Source organism: Electrona antarctica, assembly GCF_951216825.1.
Source record: "Electrona antarctica genome assembly, chromosome: 9".
NCBI classification, from domain to species: domain Eukaryota; kingdom Metazoa; phylum Chordata; class Actinopteri; order Myctophiformes; family Myctophidae; genus Electrona; species Electrona antarctica.
In genome coordinates, this window is record NC_136790.1 from 41,711,248 (window position 1) to 41,730,895 (window position 19,648).

At 43.0% G+C, this 19,648-nt stretch overlaps 1 protein-coding gene across 1 annotated transcript in view; it reads right to left on the minus strand.

Annotated features, from left to right (window-relative positions):
* Nucleotides 1-19,648, minus strand: part of itga7 (integrin, alpha 7) — a 74,503-nt gene that overhangs the window by 33,891 nt on the left and 20,964 nt on the right. Inside the window, exons 2-4 of the mRNA XM_079510386.1 lie at nt 5,434-5,561; nt 4,286-4,365; nt 2,091-2,346 (exon numbers count right to left, since the gene is read on the minus strand). Of these exons, the coding sequence (XP_079366512.1) occupies nt 2,091-2,346; nt 4,286-4,365; nt 5,434-5,561 (464 nt within the window). The remainder of the gene's footprint in view (nt 1-2,090; nt 2,347-4,285; nt 4,366-5,433; nt 5,562-19,648) is intronic.

Below are 19,648 nucleotides of genomic sequence, written 5' to 3' on the forward strand. Positions count from 1 at the left end.
GGGGGGGGGGTGGAGGGGGGGGTGGAGGAGTGGGTGAATGGTGAGGGACAAAGCGTGAAAAGAGAGAGAAAGTGGGAGAGGAGAGGGAGGTGCAGGTGAGAAAGGGAGGCGTGGCTGATTGGTGATTTCCATGGTTTTTCTTTCTTTCGCATCCACATGGGGTACCTGGCGAAGCGACGACAAGCCCAGATTCACCATTGTACCCAAAATCCCTTTTCACTGCCCACTGAACATGACTCACCAGGCATTCCACCTCGGAGGAAAGCCTGGTCTCTGTTCCAAAAGTGCCGTGTGAACCGATCTGGAACGGATGATATCGTTACGTCATGTTGTAGTCATTGTTTTGTAGTCATCAGGCAGGAACAATTAAACGGAACTTCCTTTTCCCTCAAACCGGAAGAATAACAATAAAAGCTCTCGTAGCCTCTGGCTGTTATTGAGAAAAATCGGTTTGAGGGAAAGGGAAGTTGGCATCATAGATGGTTAACCCATTTTGGGGCAGGAACCCCTTTTGGAATTTTTGAAAAATCCTGAAAATGTGCCACAAATCTTTGAATACATATTCTTTCAACGTTTTTAACTCAAATCTTTGCTTCTGAGGGGAGTCCCCTGGAACAACATATTTTCAGATGGGGGTCGGCGGCCAATTACAGAACGACTGACATAGAAACATAGGGTTTTTCTGAAAACTGTCAGGATTTAAGAAGGCATTTGTAGAATCGTCCTCAGGTCTAAATGGGACGGTCAACAGTGGGAAGGTGGGTATTTTGGGTACATTCCTGAACTCTTAGTGTCGCCCGCTCCATTTGCCCCTCTCGCTCTCTCTCCACTGTGGGTGGGCGGGCAGCGGGCAGCAGCAGCGAGGAGCGGGCAGGGCGGATGGATCCTACCCAGGTAACTGTGGTAGGGCACAGGGATGAGCTGGGCGTTCAGCTGCTTCTGATCGGCCACCTCGTAAGGCCCGTCGTCATAGAGACCCAGATCCAGCAGAGACTGGTTGAGGAGCTGGACTCGCAGCTCACCTGGAACGGAGACCATGTGAAGACACAGTGCACGCACGCACACACACAGTCACACACACAGACCACAGCCATTCACACAGTCTAATACAAATGGATAAAGACCCTAGCATACAGTACATTACATATTCTCTCACACACGCATGAACGCAGACATGCGCGTGCACACACACACACACACACACACACACACACACACACACGCACGCACATGCGTGCGCACACACAAAGACAAACACACTCAAGTGCAACCTGTACACATACAGAATACACAAGGGGTACATATACTGTACACCCTTCTCACTGATATACAAAATGAAACGTTTGCAGTGCAAAATTTTCTATACGTCCAGTTGTTTTGTATGTAAATTGGGGTATAAGATTACATTAGACAGTAAACCCTGTATCCTGTCTACACTGTAGAGTCTACAGTATCTATACAGTATTGACCACATAGTCCATGACAAAACTATACATCAGCAACGACTTGCTGCAACGGATCTATCATAGTACTTTCCTTAATTAACAATTAAGGAAATTGATCTGTACTGAATACTGGTTCCATCCCATAGATTAGGTTATTAATCAATTAGATATTGTTTATCCAACCCTATGGTATGGAGAGTGAATTGGATTAGACTTATGCAGCATTGTTGTATAAGGGGGGAGTTTACAAGAAGCAGCCACTGTGCCTTACAGTTCACCGTAATAGATTAGGCTGTAAAAAGGTTTTTTGACTCCAGGCCAACTGTAGGACATTGCTGTGTCATATTGTACTGGGAAAAAGACAGAATCATACGTTAATATACTATTTAAGCCTTACAACCTCCATTCCTCTAAAGGAGGTCATATAATTGGAACACAGAACCCTGGGAAAGAATTATCGTAACGTTTTTAGAACATAAATATTGATCTGTACGCCTGGATATCATTACCCTGTTGACATGATATTGATTAGAAATTTTAGATGCATAATGTAACATTTTTAGGACTAATAATTTTAATAAAGCTGGAGGGGGGACCGCATGTGGCCCCCGGGCCGCCAGTAGCCCCATGTATGCTAGTATATACCTTTCCAGTTGTAGGTCCCCGGAGCGCCGAACAGGATGAAGTCGTTGTCCGGGGTGAAGCTGACGGACATTCCCTGCTGACAGTAGCCGAACTGCTCGTGTCCCTGAGGCCGGCCCTCGCAGAACTTCCACTCGCCTCCGTCCAGGTCGTCCCGCTCCGTCAGGTCCTCGCTGAGGACGTAGCAGCGCCCGATGGGGTCGCGCGTCTCCGACGACTGGTTGACGCGCTGCCTCAGCTCGTACAGGTGGGCACAGGTCTGCGGGGTAGGGGGGGGGGGGGGGGGGGGTTGGAAGAACATATAATTGAGATATGTAAAGAAGGAAAATGATATGCACATCCCAGTTTCAGAATACGGTGCTGGACCCAAAAAATTACTGAATGAAGAAAAAAAAGAGAAAGCCCGGAGGGGCGAAACGTTATTTCGCCCCTCGTATTTACATGTAGGTTGAAATAAAAATAAAAAAGACGGGAAGCAGAACTTTATCGTGTGCGGACATTCCACTTTTTTCTTCATATAATTGAGATACCCATTTTGGGCGGGAACCCCTTTTGGTGTATTAAGCATTATGTTATACTTTAGCTATTGAAAAATAGCAGATCTGAGCTTGTAGGTCAACATGTGGTGCAAATCTTTGAATATATATTCGTTCACAGCAAACGTTTTTAACTCAAATCCTTGCTTCTGGGGGGGGTCCCTGGACAACATATTTTCAGATGGAGGTCGGCGGTCAATTACATATATTTTTGGGGGGTCCTTGACTTGAAAATGTTTGAGCATCACTGACACAGAACATAGATTTTCCAGAAAAACTGTCATGTTTTAGAAGATATTTGTAGAATCAAACTTAGGTCTAAATGGGTTAATACTTTTTTATATTTTTTACATATTTTTGATTTCATTTTGATTCATTTGATTTCAATTGTTTCAACATGGAAACGATTGGTGATTATGCAAAAAATAATTGTGATTATCTCAAATAATTTTAATTGCGACTGGGCGATTACTGTATGTAATAATAGTGACAGGCCTTGAAATGTATCTCATCCAGAATGAAAGACAGACACTAAGAAAGACTCCTATTGTACACTGTATCTCCTATTGTACAATGTATTTTGCACCCTGTAATCTTGTGCATAATGTTACTAATAATAATTTACAAAATCTTCTTCCTAATATCGTTGTTGCTACCAAACAGCTGAAGGAGTCATCCAATCTAAAGTCACTAATAGACTCCACGCATCTGTGACTGTGTCAATTTGTTCAATTTACAATAAATTACAACGTCAAGTTGTCACAATCCGTGGTCCCTAGTGGTCCTTGTTCCTAGTTTTGGTTAATGTTTTCTGTTCTTGTGTGCTTTTATTTTGTAGTATTGTTTCCTCTATGCCTTGTTACTGTTTTCCTCCCTTGTCACACCACCTGTGATTATTAGTTTGCTCCACCTGTGTTCTGTTAGTCTCTTAGCCAATCCCTGTCTTGATTTTAAGTTATGTTCACCTGTGCCCTGTTATCCCTGTGTGTATTTATACTCCCCTGTCTTTTCAGTTCCTTGTGAGATCTTTGTTGAAATGTCATAATAAGTTGTTATGTTCCAGTCTTTGTTTGCATTTGAGCTCTTCGGCCTCTCTGTCCTGCATTTGGGTCCTACCCCCCCTTGGCTCACCGTGACACAAGTCAATATAGTATTTGACTTGTCACTTACGGTGTTGTTTTTGGCAGCAAATTTTGATTTTAGTTTTAGTCACATTTTAGTCACCCAGAATGTTTTAGTGTTAGTCTAGTTTTAGTCGACTAAATATCATGAGATTTTAGTCGACTAAATCTACAGGTGATTTAGTCGACTAACATGTATTTTGGTGGGCCTTGATGCTGTAATGACTGATTTTACACTTGCTGAAAATAGCAGATCTACAAGCTCACAACGCGTCGCGCTGCAACGCGTTGTGCGCTTGTAGATTATTTTTCAGCATGAAACCAAGTGCAAAATGACTTATTTATAGTGGATCTCTTGTCCACTAGTCCCTTCCTAACATTTTAGTCTAGTTTTTATTTGTTGACCAAATCGACAGTAGTTTTAGTCACCATAGCTTAGTTTTTATTTCGTTTTTATGTAGTTTTTGTCATTGAAAAAAAGGTAGTTGACGAATATTTTTCGTCATAGTATTAGTCGAGGAAAACAACACTGGTCACTTACCACCACTTTCCCACCAATCCCCTGGCTCTTCACCGTAACTCCCAGCCATTGGTTGTCCTTGCTTTCTCTTTCTGGACTCACTGGGGGGAAACAAAGTGACAGTCATTGTAGTTTACATCATGAAAAGGAATCCATATCCAGTGTTTTTTTTTAAACGGCACACAAATTGCCTGCAGGAAAAATATTAGTGAGTGATATGTGACCAAATTTGACTGAGGGACTGCCATTGGATTGATTTGAATTTTCGTTTTCTTCATGTCGTATGAAAGCAGGGAATCATAGCTTCAAATAGATATATTGGTTGTTCAGTTTGACCCACCAGTTTTGGAGATATGGCTTATAGAGTAATGTCTTGCAGAGAAACAGCGAGTTGAGAAAACAGGCTTGAAAGGTTCACTTCTGTGGTCTCCAACATTACACCTAGCTACATGTTTAAGCATTTATTTCATATTTACATGTCGATTTCAGCTCTGACATTTATTTCAGACATGCTCTAGTATGTGAAGAGTCTGCCTGTGCTATTTACTCATAAAAAAGAATTAAAAGTTTTTCTCCTCTGGTGAAAAGCTGGAATTTGCGCGATGACAGGCTCTCAGTCAAATCTGGTCACATATAATAGCCTCAATGACTTTCGCTAAATCCCACCCCAAAAAGTGATTGTCCAATCCAAATAGTTTAGCAACTGTCTATGCAGGTCAAGCTTTCGCCACCTCATAGCTGTCAGTGTTATTTTGCATGGCTGTGTTGTTGAACATTTACACGGCTTAACGTCGGGAAAGTTACACGACTGTCCCACCCAGGTGATGGCAATAATAATACTAATGACCGTAGTCTGACCGTGTAACACGAAAACTCCTGTCGGGCGGTCGTTAAAAGTTGATTTCTCCCTCTGTCATTTCCTCATATTTTTAGTTCATTTAAATAATGTCATGCACATTTTCCCAGTGCATAGCCTACTGCAGGCCTGGTTGACTAGATTTAGAAGACATTTTGAAGGTTTTTATTCTGAAATCGATCGAAAATCGATTATTCTAAAAACATAAATCATAAAATTGCATTGAATAGCACTGACAAAGAATGTTTAGAAATGGTCTGGGGTGATTATAGGAAGCCATAGATAATAATTGTTATGAAATAAATAAACGAACCGTCTCCATCAATATCCACTCTTTCACAGTCGTACTCCTCTGGTGTGATGGGACACCTGAACAGTGCTCCCGGACGACTGCCTCGCAAAGCACCCTGTCCTGCAGCTTGCGGCGCACCCACCAGGATCCTACGGGAACAAACATTAAGTTATAGTTTAACACTCCGAGCGCCCGGCGATTTATAGCAGCGGAGCACTTTTACAGACGGACCGGATGCAATCCCGGATGTGGCTGGAGCAGCTAAATGTAGCCAAAACACTCTAGAGCCGATCGACAACAACGGGAGGTATGATTAAATCTAACGCGACTAGCGACGGGACCGCGGTGGGCCGCCTAACACATGATCTTTTCTTAGAATTGGACAGGATGATTTAGATCAAGAGTTATTAACGTTTTAAGATTTTTGTTCTCGTCGGCTAAACAGGGGGGGGGGGGGACATGTTCGATGACGTCCCACTGCAACATCGAGTATTGCGCAACAGGCGCTCCTAGACTGTGGAGCGATGCGATCGGTTTTGATATCAATAATCTTCGTCTTTTGGATAAAACTTCATCCGGGGCGCTGGGTATTACTAATTGAAAGGACGGTAAACTTCGTCCTGGCCGATTGGGGTTAATGTCTGGTTTCTTAAGGTTCCGTCCATGACGCCAGAACAGGACATTGAATGGATATTCATTTTCCAGGCTGTTTTCAGGCAGAAAAGGTTTAAGGTTTATGCTGTATTCCCATAAACACATGTGCTTAGTTGATAATTTGTCCTATAGTCACTCTAGTCTGGCTATAGACAACCGACAATGTGAGTCGGATGACTGTACTATTACATCATCAGAACAAAGTGAAACCATGAGCTGATACGAATATGTGAAGACAGCCATGCATGTGACACAGCCTAATCATTATCCATCACCATCACCTGCTCTCTTTCTATTTCAGATGGGATTATATCAGTTCTGTTTTCAAATCCAGCAGCCACAGCATGCCTGAGTCAGGCAGTCATTACTGTACATCCAACTGTATGTTTGAATGGTTCAGTGCAGTCAGTGCACCAAGGTCATGGATTTGAATCCTACTAATCCTAAAATGTTGATGATGTATAGGCCTACACAGTCAAGTCTGGAGTGTTCATCATTTGAACTAAAACAAATAGAAACCCCTACAGTCTTTAGTAACAAAGGCAGGAAACGTTTTATTTTCCAATGAGGTGAGTGCTGATATTTTTGGGGGCCATATAGCACTGCTGTCTACCTTATTTGGAGTGGCTAGGCTAGGCCAGGAGGCTATTTAAAAACCCTCCGTTGAGCCACATTCCACCCAATGCTGTCAGCCGTGGCACAAGCAGAGGAGCGAGACACACAGTAACAGAGGGAGAGGTTAACAGACAGACAGACAGGGAGTGAGTGTGACAGGGAAAAGCCAACGTATGTAATGATTCTAATGGAATCAACACGGGTTTGTGTGTTTGTTTAGTCAAACAAACACCAAGTTAAGGTTAAGATAAGGTTCAGAAGGTGCACATGAATTCCAGTGTAAATAGTCCCCACTTCCTCCACCCCCATGATGCCTATATCTGCCTTGTTGTATGTATATGCAACTCACTTAAATTAGAGTTCTTCATGGCTGGGAAACATTTTGGCTATAAATATGGTCCCCGCCAGCTGATAGCAATGTGAGTGCCAGACAGACTCAGGCAGTCACAGACAGACAGAGAGCAGAGATGTGAAAGACCCTGGAGTCTCTTAATGAAGAGTAACAAGATGTCTGGTTAGACTCAGTCGACCTCCTGGAATCAAAACCCTGCTTTAACTCACAGTCTGTGTTTGTTGTGCAGTTTTATTCAAGCTAGCATTAAGCATCTGTGTCTGTATGAATTTGGCTTAAATAGCCACACCACAGCTGACAACAGGCAGCTTCAGATACTGTACAGTATATGAACAGATTCTGTGAAACACCTGTTCATATTTATATTTATATTTTTGATATTCTGTGATGCAGGGGCTGGGCGATATATCAATATTATATGGATATTGCGATATGAGTGATTTAAAAAACACAGGACATGATGTTAATTATCCAAAGTGCCTACTGTCTGGGATTCTGCATAATTATCGTAATCTAATCATCATATGGCAATTGGGTCTTGTCTTTTTCTGCTTTTAATCAACGCTTGCAGCATTGTTGAGACCCACAGTGTCAGTGTGGCTGATTCCTGAGGATTACTCATCCGATCCACTTCACACTGACTTGACACTGCACTCGCTTGGATCTTCAGAAATAGAGCCATGGATGAACGGTTCTCGAGAGTATGCTTAGGACGGACCGAAACGATACAGATGTACAGAGAACCCTGGAATGTATTAGATTCTATGAACAAATCTGTCAAACCAATAGACAGGATAGAATAGAATAATATTTTCCCACCGTTAACTTTAAAGAGTATAGTTAATGGGTTCCAGGAAAGGAACTACAGCTGTTGTCAGCCCCCCATTGTCTGAAGTTAGTTTTGCTTTGTGCCACTATGAGTCAGTGGTCATGGAGAAGGGACCGTGGAGAAAGGGTGGTTCAGAGGTCATAGGGGTGGAGCCAGGTTACACACTCTCCAACAGATACAGCAGCGGAAACATCCCGCACCCCTCCAGTCGTCTTCCAGAAGATATGTCCACACACGCCCCACATAACTGCTTCTTATCTCCCACCTGACGAAAAAGCCCTTCAAACTCAGCAAGCATTGCCTAAAAAAGAATCACACACACTTTCGCGTGCACAGATGCACGCACGCACGCACGCACGCACGCACGCACGCACGCACCCTCATGTCGCTGTCGGGTCTGGAGTGGCTGCAGGTCTCATGCAGGCATTCCACTAGGCTCTATCTGTCACTCTCAACACCCAGCCTTCACCCACATGGTTGACGGCAGAACTGGGAAGCTCACACGGTCGCAGTCACACATCACCACCAGGGCTGTATTTGGGGCTGCTGGGGCGGGGTCCATGCTTCTGCTCCTGATATCTCACTGTCTGACAATTCATTTTTTGAGTTGTGCAACCACTCCCTTACGGAGCTATGTGGGTGGGTGGGTGGCTGGGTGGCTGGGTCTGAGCACGAAAATAGAATGGTTGTTTTTCACCACCTAACACACACACACACACACACAAACACACACGCACATGGGCGTGTGTGTCAAATCTGTCCGCTTACTGACAGATGAGCATGGAAGTGGAGGTGTCCGACTGTGGATGATGTTACCGTCTCTGACTCTATGCCCAACAACGATGTGAGCAAGGAACTTGGCAAAGGGTCAGTGGTGGAAAGTAACTAAGTAATTTTACTTAAGTACTGTACTTAAGTACAATTTTGAGGTATTTGTACTTTACTTAGTATTTCCAATTTCCAGTACTTTTACAAATTTTGGCTCTGAGATGTAGTGGAGTAGAAACTCCACTACATCTCAGAGCCAAAATTTGTACTTTTACTTCACTACAATTATTTGAAAATGTTAGTTACTAGTTACGTTGGAGATTTTAATTTTGATTAGAAAACATACATTAACCACTTCAACGCTATACATTTTGGCAATTTGAAAATAGCCGATCTGCTATTTTGAATAGATTTTCTACACATTTTTAATTACACATTTTTCAACTCTGCACATTCTGCACAATGAGTACTTTTAGTATTTTAAGTACATTTTGATGCCGATACTTTTGTACTTTTACTCAAGTAAATTTTCAATTCCGTACTTTTACTTGTAAAATTCTAAATTGCAGTATTGGTACTTTTACTTAAGTAAAACAATTGAATACTTTTTCCACCACTGCAAAGGGTAATGAAAAAATCAGACCAGACCAGAACATAGTAACATAGTCACATAGTCACATAGTAACATAGTCACATAGTCACATAGTCACATAGTCACATGGTCACAGGGTCACATAGTCACATAGGGACAAAGCTGTTCCTTGGAGTGGTTGCACCACTCAAAAATGAAATCATTGTTTGCCCATAACATTTTATCTGTGACCATTTTGGAATTATAGAGGGAGAGAGTGCAGCTGAGGCTAATGTGAGGTAATTTTATTGGTGGCGCTATAACAGGCCAATGTGAATAGGGTGGGATATATTCCTGGTGGAACACAGCTTCCTGGTGGAGCTATAATTAACAGGCCATTCTGGAAATTGCCGGAGATTAGCTGTACACAGACGGACGGACGGACACACACACGGACGGATGGACACACACACGGACGGAGTGCAAAACATACTATCTCCCCATGCCTTTGGCCTGGTGGAGACAATAGGGTGGCTGATCTAAGCACTCACGCCGGGCCTGAGTTGTACTTGTGTCACACACGCGCTCCTGAAACACATGCTGAACGACACACGCACGCACGCACACACACACACACACACACACGTACACACGTACACACGTACACACAGTCACACACACACTTTAGTTAAAGTGGCAATGGAAATGCAAGCAGCATAACTGTATGTGTATCGTTCTCAAGCTCTGGAATATAAAGATCTCGTAATTTCAAGAATCCTGCTTTGTCATGTAGCCTCTGTAACAGACCCGCAGGGAGGTTTTTCATGTTCACTAATGTGTTGTAGCTGAAACCTATATTTTGAAGGCCTATCAGGTATCACTGCTTTTATTTGAAGGGCTTATTTTTATATTTATTTGAAAGGCTTTATAGAGCGTCGCAGCCCCTTTCATGACGACGCCAGGCCCAGGAAATGAATCCCAATGCATTTTTCCCGTAGACATTTCACAAAGTATTTATTTAAAGACCATTTAAGCGTCGTACGAAGCCAACTCGAGTCGTTACAAATCATGACAACAAACACATTATTTTGGACCAAACAAATAATTACAAAGAAGAAAAACAACAAAAAAAGTGTTCTAATTCTTTGTTTGGCCCAAAACATTGTGTTTATTGTCATGATTTGTCACGACAAGAGTTGGCTTTGTCCGCGGCGTAAACGTCTTTAAATAAATACTTTCTGAAAAGTCTATGAGGAAACAAATTATTTGTTGACGAAATTTCAGTCATCATAGCTGAGTTTTCATTTAGTTTCCATTCAGTTTTCATCAGTGGAAAAAGGTAGTTGACGAACATTTTTCGTCATAGTTTTAGTCGACGAAAACAACACTGATGCACTGTATGATTTTATTGATTACATAATTATGGTTTTAGTGGAACAGTTTGTTATGCTGATAACGAGATGTTTGATATGATCATCTATTTGTCTGATTTATGGTGCATTTTATGCACTGATCTATGAACAAAGCAACTTCAAATCCTCAGTTCAGTCTTCAACCTTCCATGGCCAGTACAGCTGGTTCCCTACACCCTCCTACCATACCTGGCATGCACACTATTATGGGTTTACGCATCATCGGTTACTTGCCTACTTGACTGGAATGGGGAACAGATGAAGTGCTCAAAATTCAGATCTAATGGACACCTTTTGAGATGTTCTTTCAATGTTTTTTTCTAAATCTGACAGGCTCGTATGGTTGACTGATTATTATTATGTCTTCCTCGGTTAGACAAACAGATTTGGTGTCTTGGCTTATCCCACTACCAGCATATATATATATCTCCCCTCTCTCCCCTGAGTGTAATATGTTATACCAGTTTAGCAGACCTCCCACTCGAATACCCAAACACCTGCCTGTGTGTGAAGAAGAGAGAAGTATCACCCGAACTCCTCAACACAAACCAGGGGTCTGTGGAATGTACAGGGCTATAATACACATTATCATGCTTTTCGTAATGGGCTGTTTCTCTTTAGCCACGTCCTTCTTGTTTAACATGTGCTATAATAACCGCAACCTTAACGCATATAGTCTGGTGGCGTTAGTAATGTAGATGTCAGGTCATGTTAGATATCATGCTGCTGCTGCTGGCTCTCGCTCACTACCACTCTCCAGTCTAGTTTTATACAACACTGTCGAACGACGGTGTTGCACGTCAAAAAAGAGAACGTCATTGTATTATATGTGTTATCTTTGAAAGAAAAACATTTTGAAAATGTTCACCTATTCTTTTGCAATACAATCTATTTCGGGCTAGACTACAAATCAATCCAGGTTTTTAAAATGCCCTGGTTTTCTTGGATACTCGATTTAATTTGAAGAGTTCTGGTGCTGTTAAAGGGTTTCCATTTCCTCCTCACACTTAACGTTCTCCAGGGTAACGAGGAGTGACAATTGACAGACAGGACAGGGGATATTGTAATATGACGCTATCGGAAGCTGCGTTCAATTAATCAATAGCCCAAACTTGCAGCACTCACCAAGTGTCATCTTTGCACTTCCTGTTGAAATTATCGATTGACAACTCCAAAGACAAGTCAGAGTTCACCAAATGCTCCCTCCCTTTTGGACACCGTATTTATGGATCTTGTTCGAACAAGTTTACAATAATATATGCAACAATATCTTGGGCAGCAAAAACACAACCAGGTTCACTGTATTGGATTACCTATATCTCAAGTCTCAACTGCAAGTTGATTATCACTAGACCTGTACGTGCCCGTCGGCCATCGGCCTACATGGGAACCTAATAATACCCGTTGTCAACTTGTCACACCCGATTTAACTATCTGTCTGTGTCCCACATGGAGATCTCTGTATCTGCCAGTCTGCCTGAAGTGTGCAAACTGACTGTGAAAAGTGGAGTGGTTAAGTAATCAATTAGCAGGTGTGGGGTTGCCATGGCAATCAATTGGCTAAGGTAGAGGCTGGAAATTGCACAGGTGAGGGGATTTAGGCTGATTAGGCCCACTGGCAGAGCCTGACCAGAGCCTTTTGTGGTGGTTCTCAACTGCAAGTTGATCATACCATCCTGAAATGAATGGAATCCAGTGGCTTTCTCAGAATTCAAAGAAACTACAGAATGCTTTGGAATAGCTACTGGTCGCCAGTAGCTATGACTATACGTATAGACGAGTCACAGTCAATGGGTTAACATGAGGGCTAACACCCTCCTTACTGGCCTACCGGCATGCAAACGTAAGCGTCTCCAACAGATCAAAAATGCCGCAGCTCGCTTTGGTCTTCAACCAGCCAAAATTCCCACATGTCTCCCCCCTTCAGAATACAAAACTCTGATGCTGCTGGCATTCAAAGCAACCAAAGGTATGGCTCCCCGCTCCCCCATATCTTGCAAGTATGATCGAACCCTACAAACCCTCCCGCGCACTCAGATCAGCCAACGCAGGGAAGCTGGAAGTACCTTCACTAAAAACGCTCCACACATCCCAAACTCTTCTCCCTTCTGGCTCCAAAACTATATGGAATGCACTTCCCATTACAATCAGAACTGCAGCCTCACTCCCAATCTTCCGCCGTAGTCTGAAAACCCACCTCTTTAGACTCCATCATGGGCCGTAGCACTTGCCCTAGCCCCTTAGATAGCACTTTATGTAGACTTAGATAGCATTTTATACAGACTTATAGCATGTTACGTAGACACTAGACAGCACTAGAATTTAATTTTATGTAGTCATAGCACTTTATAGTATAGTATAGTATATATAGTTTCATTATATAGATATTCCACTGTTACGTTCTTAGCTTATGCATGTTTCATGATAACTACTTTTTATGTATGTATTGCCATGCTTTTTGTTCTTGCTTAGTAAGTCTCTCTGGATTAAGAGCGTCTGCTAAAATACCTAAATTGTAAAATGCCTAGACAACTGGTATGGTCCTTTAAAATGAAAAGCGTTTTTTGTCAATTATTCTGTCTGTTGTATGGCAGTATAACGGTAGAGTTCCAATATTTGAGCTACTCTAAAAGCATGCATCTCACTGGCTGTCTTGGTTTTGCCACTGTTTCTATTCTAAAATCAAAAGACAGCATTGCATTGCATAAAACCACATAACACCACGTGTTTGCTGGATATATAGGCCTATGATTATCAGTGTTCTGGTTTTAGGGAAACATAACATCCTCTCCCACTGTTGACCACATCACCCCTACTTTCCTAAATTGACCCTCACATGGGCAGACACATATATACACACACACACACGCATGCACGCACATGACGAGAGAGAGAGGCCCCATTCCACTCATCCCCACTATACCCTCATTCCCATGTGTTCATTGAGGGGAGTGTGTGCAGTGACCCCAGCACTGAGCCTCAGCAGGACGCTGTTCTCCCCACCCCCCACATCAACCCTCACACCACACCGCACCGCACCGCACCTCCCCACCCCCCACATCAACCCTCACACCACACCGCACCTCCCCCAACCCGCCACACTCAGGTCTCTCCCGACTTATTCTTGGTTGCGTGCCAGACTGCATGGTGGCCACGCTGAAAATAGCCGATCTTAAAGCTCACACAAGTTTGCACACGTCACGGATCTGGTATTTTTTGCCACTGGCTCCGCAATAAAGTCAAATAATTCAGCATGGTAAAAAGGTCGCCCCTTTTCCATCTCGGCCCACTACTCTACCTAGCTGTAAATAACAAACATAATTCATGTTGGTGATTATATAAAAGGTATTATCATATTAATTTATCATTGTTAAGTTCACTCTGTATATCCACGGGCATAATAGCATGATGATGCCATTACAAAACATGGGCTACATGGAAGAAATGAATGGGTTAATAAAACGAAATTAACTGCTAGAAGGTCCTAAATTAACTTAATTAAGCAGTCACCGTCTCTGTCTCATGTTATTCTTTCTTAATTATTTTTAGTATAGAGATCGACTACTATACAATCAAATTAATCTGTATACAAGATCATTTCAGATTTCAGAGAGGGAGGGAAATACTAATTTAACTTAACTACATTAAAACATTTTGCGGGGGCGAGTTGGTAAAGGGGCGAGTCGTTTGGTATTCTTCAGAACAGATTTCAGGCAACAATCGGCTCGCTTGGCCGCTCGAGAATGAAAAATCAGCTTTTTGTTTCTTTTAGAAAGGATGGTCGCACAACACATAATCAAATTGCGACAATCAGATTAAACACAAAGAAACCTGTGGGATGAAAAGAGAACGAGAGTCAAAAGAGAGTGACAAAGCCCTTCAGACGTGAATGAGGCAGCCAGCCACCCAACGCTGCACTTAAGCCTGATTTATGCTGCGACGCGCGACAGTGTCGAGCGCGTAAAATAGCAGACCTACAAGCTCACAACGCGTGAGTGAGTCCTCCTATACAGTCTGAGAGGACAAGCCTTTCCCCACTTGAAACGTTAACGTAAAGACAACTATCCAAAGTGTTTCCTTTTAGAAACAGGCATGCTGAAAATAGTAGCCTATACTTCAAAAAAACGCAGAGGTAAAGGCAGTCGGTCACGCATCACAGCCACAGTGCACAAGTACAGGCACTTCCGCATATAGAGAGTATGCACATGCATGATTTTCCCATCAGGACACGCCCCCCTCATCTAGACTGAGTGGCAAAACATGCATGGAGTCCGAGTGTTGGAGTTTGGAAGCGCTCCTTGGAAATCACTCAACCGTCCTGCGTACCACTGTTTCTAAATGTCACATAATGCAGGAGGCAGCAAAACGTTGTGTTATTGAAAACAGGCACTTCCAGACTCTGACAAAATAATCAAATGCAGGGCATTTCTTGACAGAAAGTAGCTCATAACGTTTCTATGGTGGATTTTCATGAAACAAAAACTTTGCAGATAGAAAGAGGATAATTCAAGCTTTTCGTTCAGCTGCAATGTTGGTGAGTTTAACATTGTTTTAATGCAACCAGACAGGACTTTTCTGTTTGGATGAATGGGCTGTCAAGGCCAGAAAGTAGTTTTTGCCACTCAGTGACCTCTGCAAGTCTGTGGATTCATGAATGTATGTATATAGACAATATTTTATGCCAATAAAAAAGACTATATACCAAATTTCCCACTTTAAACAAAAGAAGCCTGTTGGCTGCCGGACTACAACACAATGCGTTGTGAGATTGGTCGCCTATTTCCCCGCTTGTTGCCCTGACATGGCATTAGGCCAGGGATTCCATGGTTAAGTGTTTAACATACTATACATTTCCCAAGCACACCTCCAAAGTCAAAGATTATCTGGAGTGTTTGTGACGGACGGTAAATAAAGTAAAGCATGCACTATTTCTGATCTGGGAAACCATTAACCATAGCGTGTAAGACTTTCATCTAATGTGGTTAGTCCTACAACTACAATCTATCTCAAACCTCCCACGGGGCAGCACACCTAAACCTAACCTTAACCCATGTCTAACCAATGACTAGTCTAAACTAAGTATGCACCCCGTTCTTATTACCATGTATAGTTTTATGAGGCCTTCCCCTTCCATTATTTAATGTCCAACCGCAACATCTGTCTATAGTCTAGAGAGTTTTGGTGCTGTTGCTGTTCAGCACATCAGCAGACAATGTGGGACTACATTTGACTGAAGGACATTGGAATATTTTGAATTTTCTTTTTTTTTCATGTCATATGAAAGCAGGGAATCACAGCTTCAAATTGACATATTGGTTGTTCAGTTTGACTGAACAACCAATTGGCTTATAGAGTAATGTCTTGCAGAGAAACAGCGAGTTGAGAAAACAGGCTTGAAAGGTTCACTTCTGTGGACTCTAACATTACACCTAGCTACATTTAATTTATAAATGTAAGCATTTATTTCATATTTACATGTCGATTTTTAGCTTATTTCAGACATGCTCTAGTACGTGAAGAGCCTGCCTGTGCTATTAACTCATTTTGGGAAAAGAAAACAAAACGTTTTTCTCCTCTGGTGAAAAGCTGGATGTTGCACGATGGCAGGCTCTCAGTCAAATCTGGTCACATGTTTCTCCAGGCTCCGCATGGGGCCAGGGGTGTTTAGGCCTGCTGTTGTAACCCTGGGGCTGGAACCAGGCCTTTGACCTGCACGCAAGGCACGCACGCACGCACGCACGCACACATGCACGCACGCACACATGGGGGGAAACAGGAATGGATGGATCATTCCATCAGTCAGTCAGTCTCACACACACGTGCGCGCACACACACACACACTAGCTCAGACACGCACACACACACATGCACCACATACATTGACATATACTATCTGATCGTGTCAACGTGTTACATGCAGATAAACAGCCTTTGCTGATGACGTGCTTTCAGAAAATGCTTGTCTTCCACACCTGAGCCTTTTGCTGTCAGGGTTTTATTGATGAGACGACAGCAGCTGAGAATGGGATGATTGGACCATGAATCACCAACCCCCTTTTATTCCAAAATCTGAACTGGAATGCCCCCTCTCTCTCTCTCTCTCTCTCTCTCTCTCTCTCTCTCTCTCTCAGTGTCTCTGTGTCTCTCTCTCATGACTGGACAACACAACACACATAAGACAGACAGACAGAGAGGGACAGACAGAGACAGCTGCCACTGTGTGTAAATCCCACTGGGAGGCCACGTGGTTCACTGCCCAGCAGCGCCCACGGTCGTTGTGACTCAACTTCATACTTGTTCCAAGGATGATGCCATCATGAAATAATGCCATCATGAGATAATGTCTTCATGAAGTCTCCACCATGAGAACCGCAGGGGATGGGTCTTCTTTCCACGGTGTGTACCTGTGTTGTTTTTGTCGACTAAAACTAATTTGTTGACTACCTTTTTCCACTGATGAAAACTAAGCTATGATGACGAAAACTAAGACAAAAATATATTGACAATTTTGTTGACGAATATAAACTAGACTAAAATGTTAGAAAGGGACTAGTCGACAAGAGATCCAGTATACCGGTAAGCCATTTTACACTTGGTTGAATGCTGAAAATAGCCGATCTACAAGCTCTCAACGCGTCGCGCTGCAACGCGTTGTGAGCTTGTAGATCGGCTATTTTCAGCAAGTGTAATAACCGCCAAAATTCATTTTAGTCGACTAAATCAACTGTAGATTTAGTCGACTAAAATCTCATGACATTTAATCGACTAAAACTAGACTAACACTAAAACATTCCAGGTGACTAAAATGTGACTAAAACTAAATGAAAACTATTCAAGAGACTATGACTAAAACTAAAATAGAATTTTTCTGCCAAAAACAACACTGGTGTCTACCTGCTGTAACCTGAAGACAACAGTAACCCTACCCCCCCCCCCCCCCCCCCCCCCCATCTTTAACAAGCCCTGAGCTATCACCACCTGCCCCCGGCCCGATGGGATCAATATGTTAAAGTGAAAGGCCACTTCCAGGCAGAGATGAAGCAGTGATCTGCCCTCAGGACTGACATGGAAAAACAAGAGAACTCAGTGATTTAAATAGGTTTTCACTGTAATGAGTCCCGGGATGCAGGGATGGTCTTTTAGATGAGTCCCAGGATACAGGGATGGTCTTTTAGATGAGTCCCAGGGACATTTTATGAGTCCCACTTCAACGATGTTAGGAGTCATATTTTGCCTTTTTCTTTTTACAAATTGCAGCATTTAACTCCCATTTCATTTTATATGGTTATAATGTGGTTATATTCATGTAGAAAACACTAAAAACACTAAACACTAAAGCTAGTAAAGTAAACTAGAATAACAGTAATGCATTCCGTGGATGCAGAGGTCGTTGTTTTATTGCGTCCCATAACTATAAACTGCGTTTTGGGATAAAAAATGCACCCTATTTTAATTTCTGGAGAACACAACCCCTCGACAGCGTCCTTCCTTCTTCTCTCTCTCTCTCTCTCTCTCTCTCTCTCTCTCTCTCTCTCTCTCTCTCTCTCATATTATGGAACAGGGCTTATAAGTGATGAATTGAAAACTCCCTCATCCGTGTTTTCCTCCAATGAAGACATCTTATTGAAAGACTTTCACGTCAATTGCTTTTGTGTCGTTACCATATCAGCCCCTCCAGGTTTACACAAAGAGATAGACCTTAAATTAAAAGCCAATCATCCACATAGGCATTGCTATGAATAGATCTTCTTTCACATCCATGGCCGACGTACCAAAACTCATTTACTCTATCTGTATACCCCTATACCACACACAAAGAGCGACAAAGACAGAGTGAGACAGAACACCGAAGAGTGACGAATAGCCTATATATAGACAAGAGAAAGTCCAAGGCAGAAATACAGAGAGGGGGGTCTTTCTTGCCGCAATTCCCCACCTAATTACAGAATAAAGATTGAAGCGGTAAGTAGGCTGATGACTGCTTCTTTACCATTCTAATCACGTTGTCCTGTCTCTGGTGTGCTCTCTGCCAGGGACGTGCGCACATAGACATCAAAGGGGGCTTCAGCCACCTGCCCTTTTACCCGTCTGTAAAACAACTGCGCTTTCCAGTTCACGAATGTATAGCGTGTACTACATGGTGAAAGAAATGCAAATGCCACTCCTCTCCTTTCCATGCCATGCCGGAAGGCAGCATTCAGGAGAATTGCTTTTTTTCCAAAGTCTCCTGAACTTGAACACAGTATTTTGCGTTGAACAAATTTGTTTAGAAATCCATGTCGTACATCGCATCTCCACTAGCTAAAGAGTGCTGGGTTGTGCCCCGAAAATAGCTGATCTACAAGTGTTGTGAGCTTGTAGATCTGCTATTTTCGCTATTTTTACCCAAAAGTGCCCTCTTAACGGGATTTCAGCCCCTGCCCCTCTAACACTCTCTGCACGTCCCTGCTCTCTGCTCCAGTGACCAGGCCGGTCCCAAGAGACCTGAGATAAAAGCCACTCCCTCCCTCCAGGAAATAACAGCACAGCGTTCTGTTACTGATGGATTTACTCATCGTATCAGCACATCAGTCAACACCACTGTCATCAAACCCACCACTGAACTGTTCATTCAAATACATGACAATGTTGTACACACATCTTAATATTCATGAGAAGACATAGCTATTATATGAGAGAGACTCGGAGTAGATCCGCTGCTCCTTCGCCTGGAAAGGAGCCAGCTTAGGTGGTTCGGGGCATCTGGTTAGGATGCCTCTCGGGCGTCTCCCTAGGGAGGTCCTCGATGCACGTTCCACTGGGAGGAGACCCCGGGGCAGACCAAGGCGCAGATGGAGGAAACACATCGACTCACTGGCCTTGGGACGTCTCGGGATCCCCCAGGAGGAAGTCACTAATGTTGCTCTGGAGAGGGAAGTTTGGAACACTCTGGTGGCGCTGTTGCCTCCGCGACCCGACTACGGATAAGCGGTTGAAGATGGATGGATGGATGGATGGATGGATGGATGGATGGACAGACTTATTCTGGGTAGCCT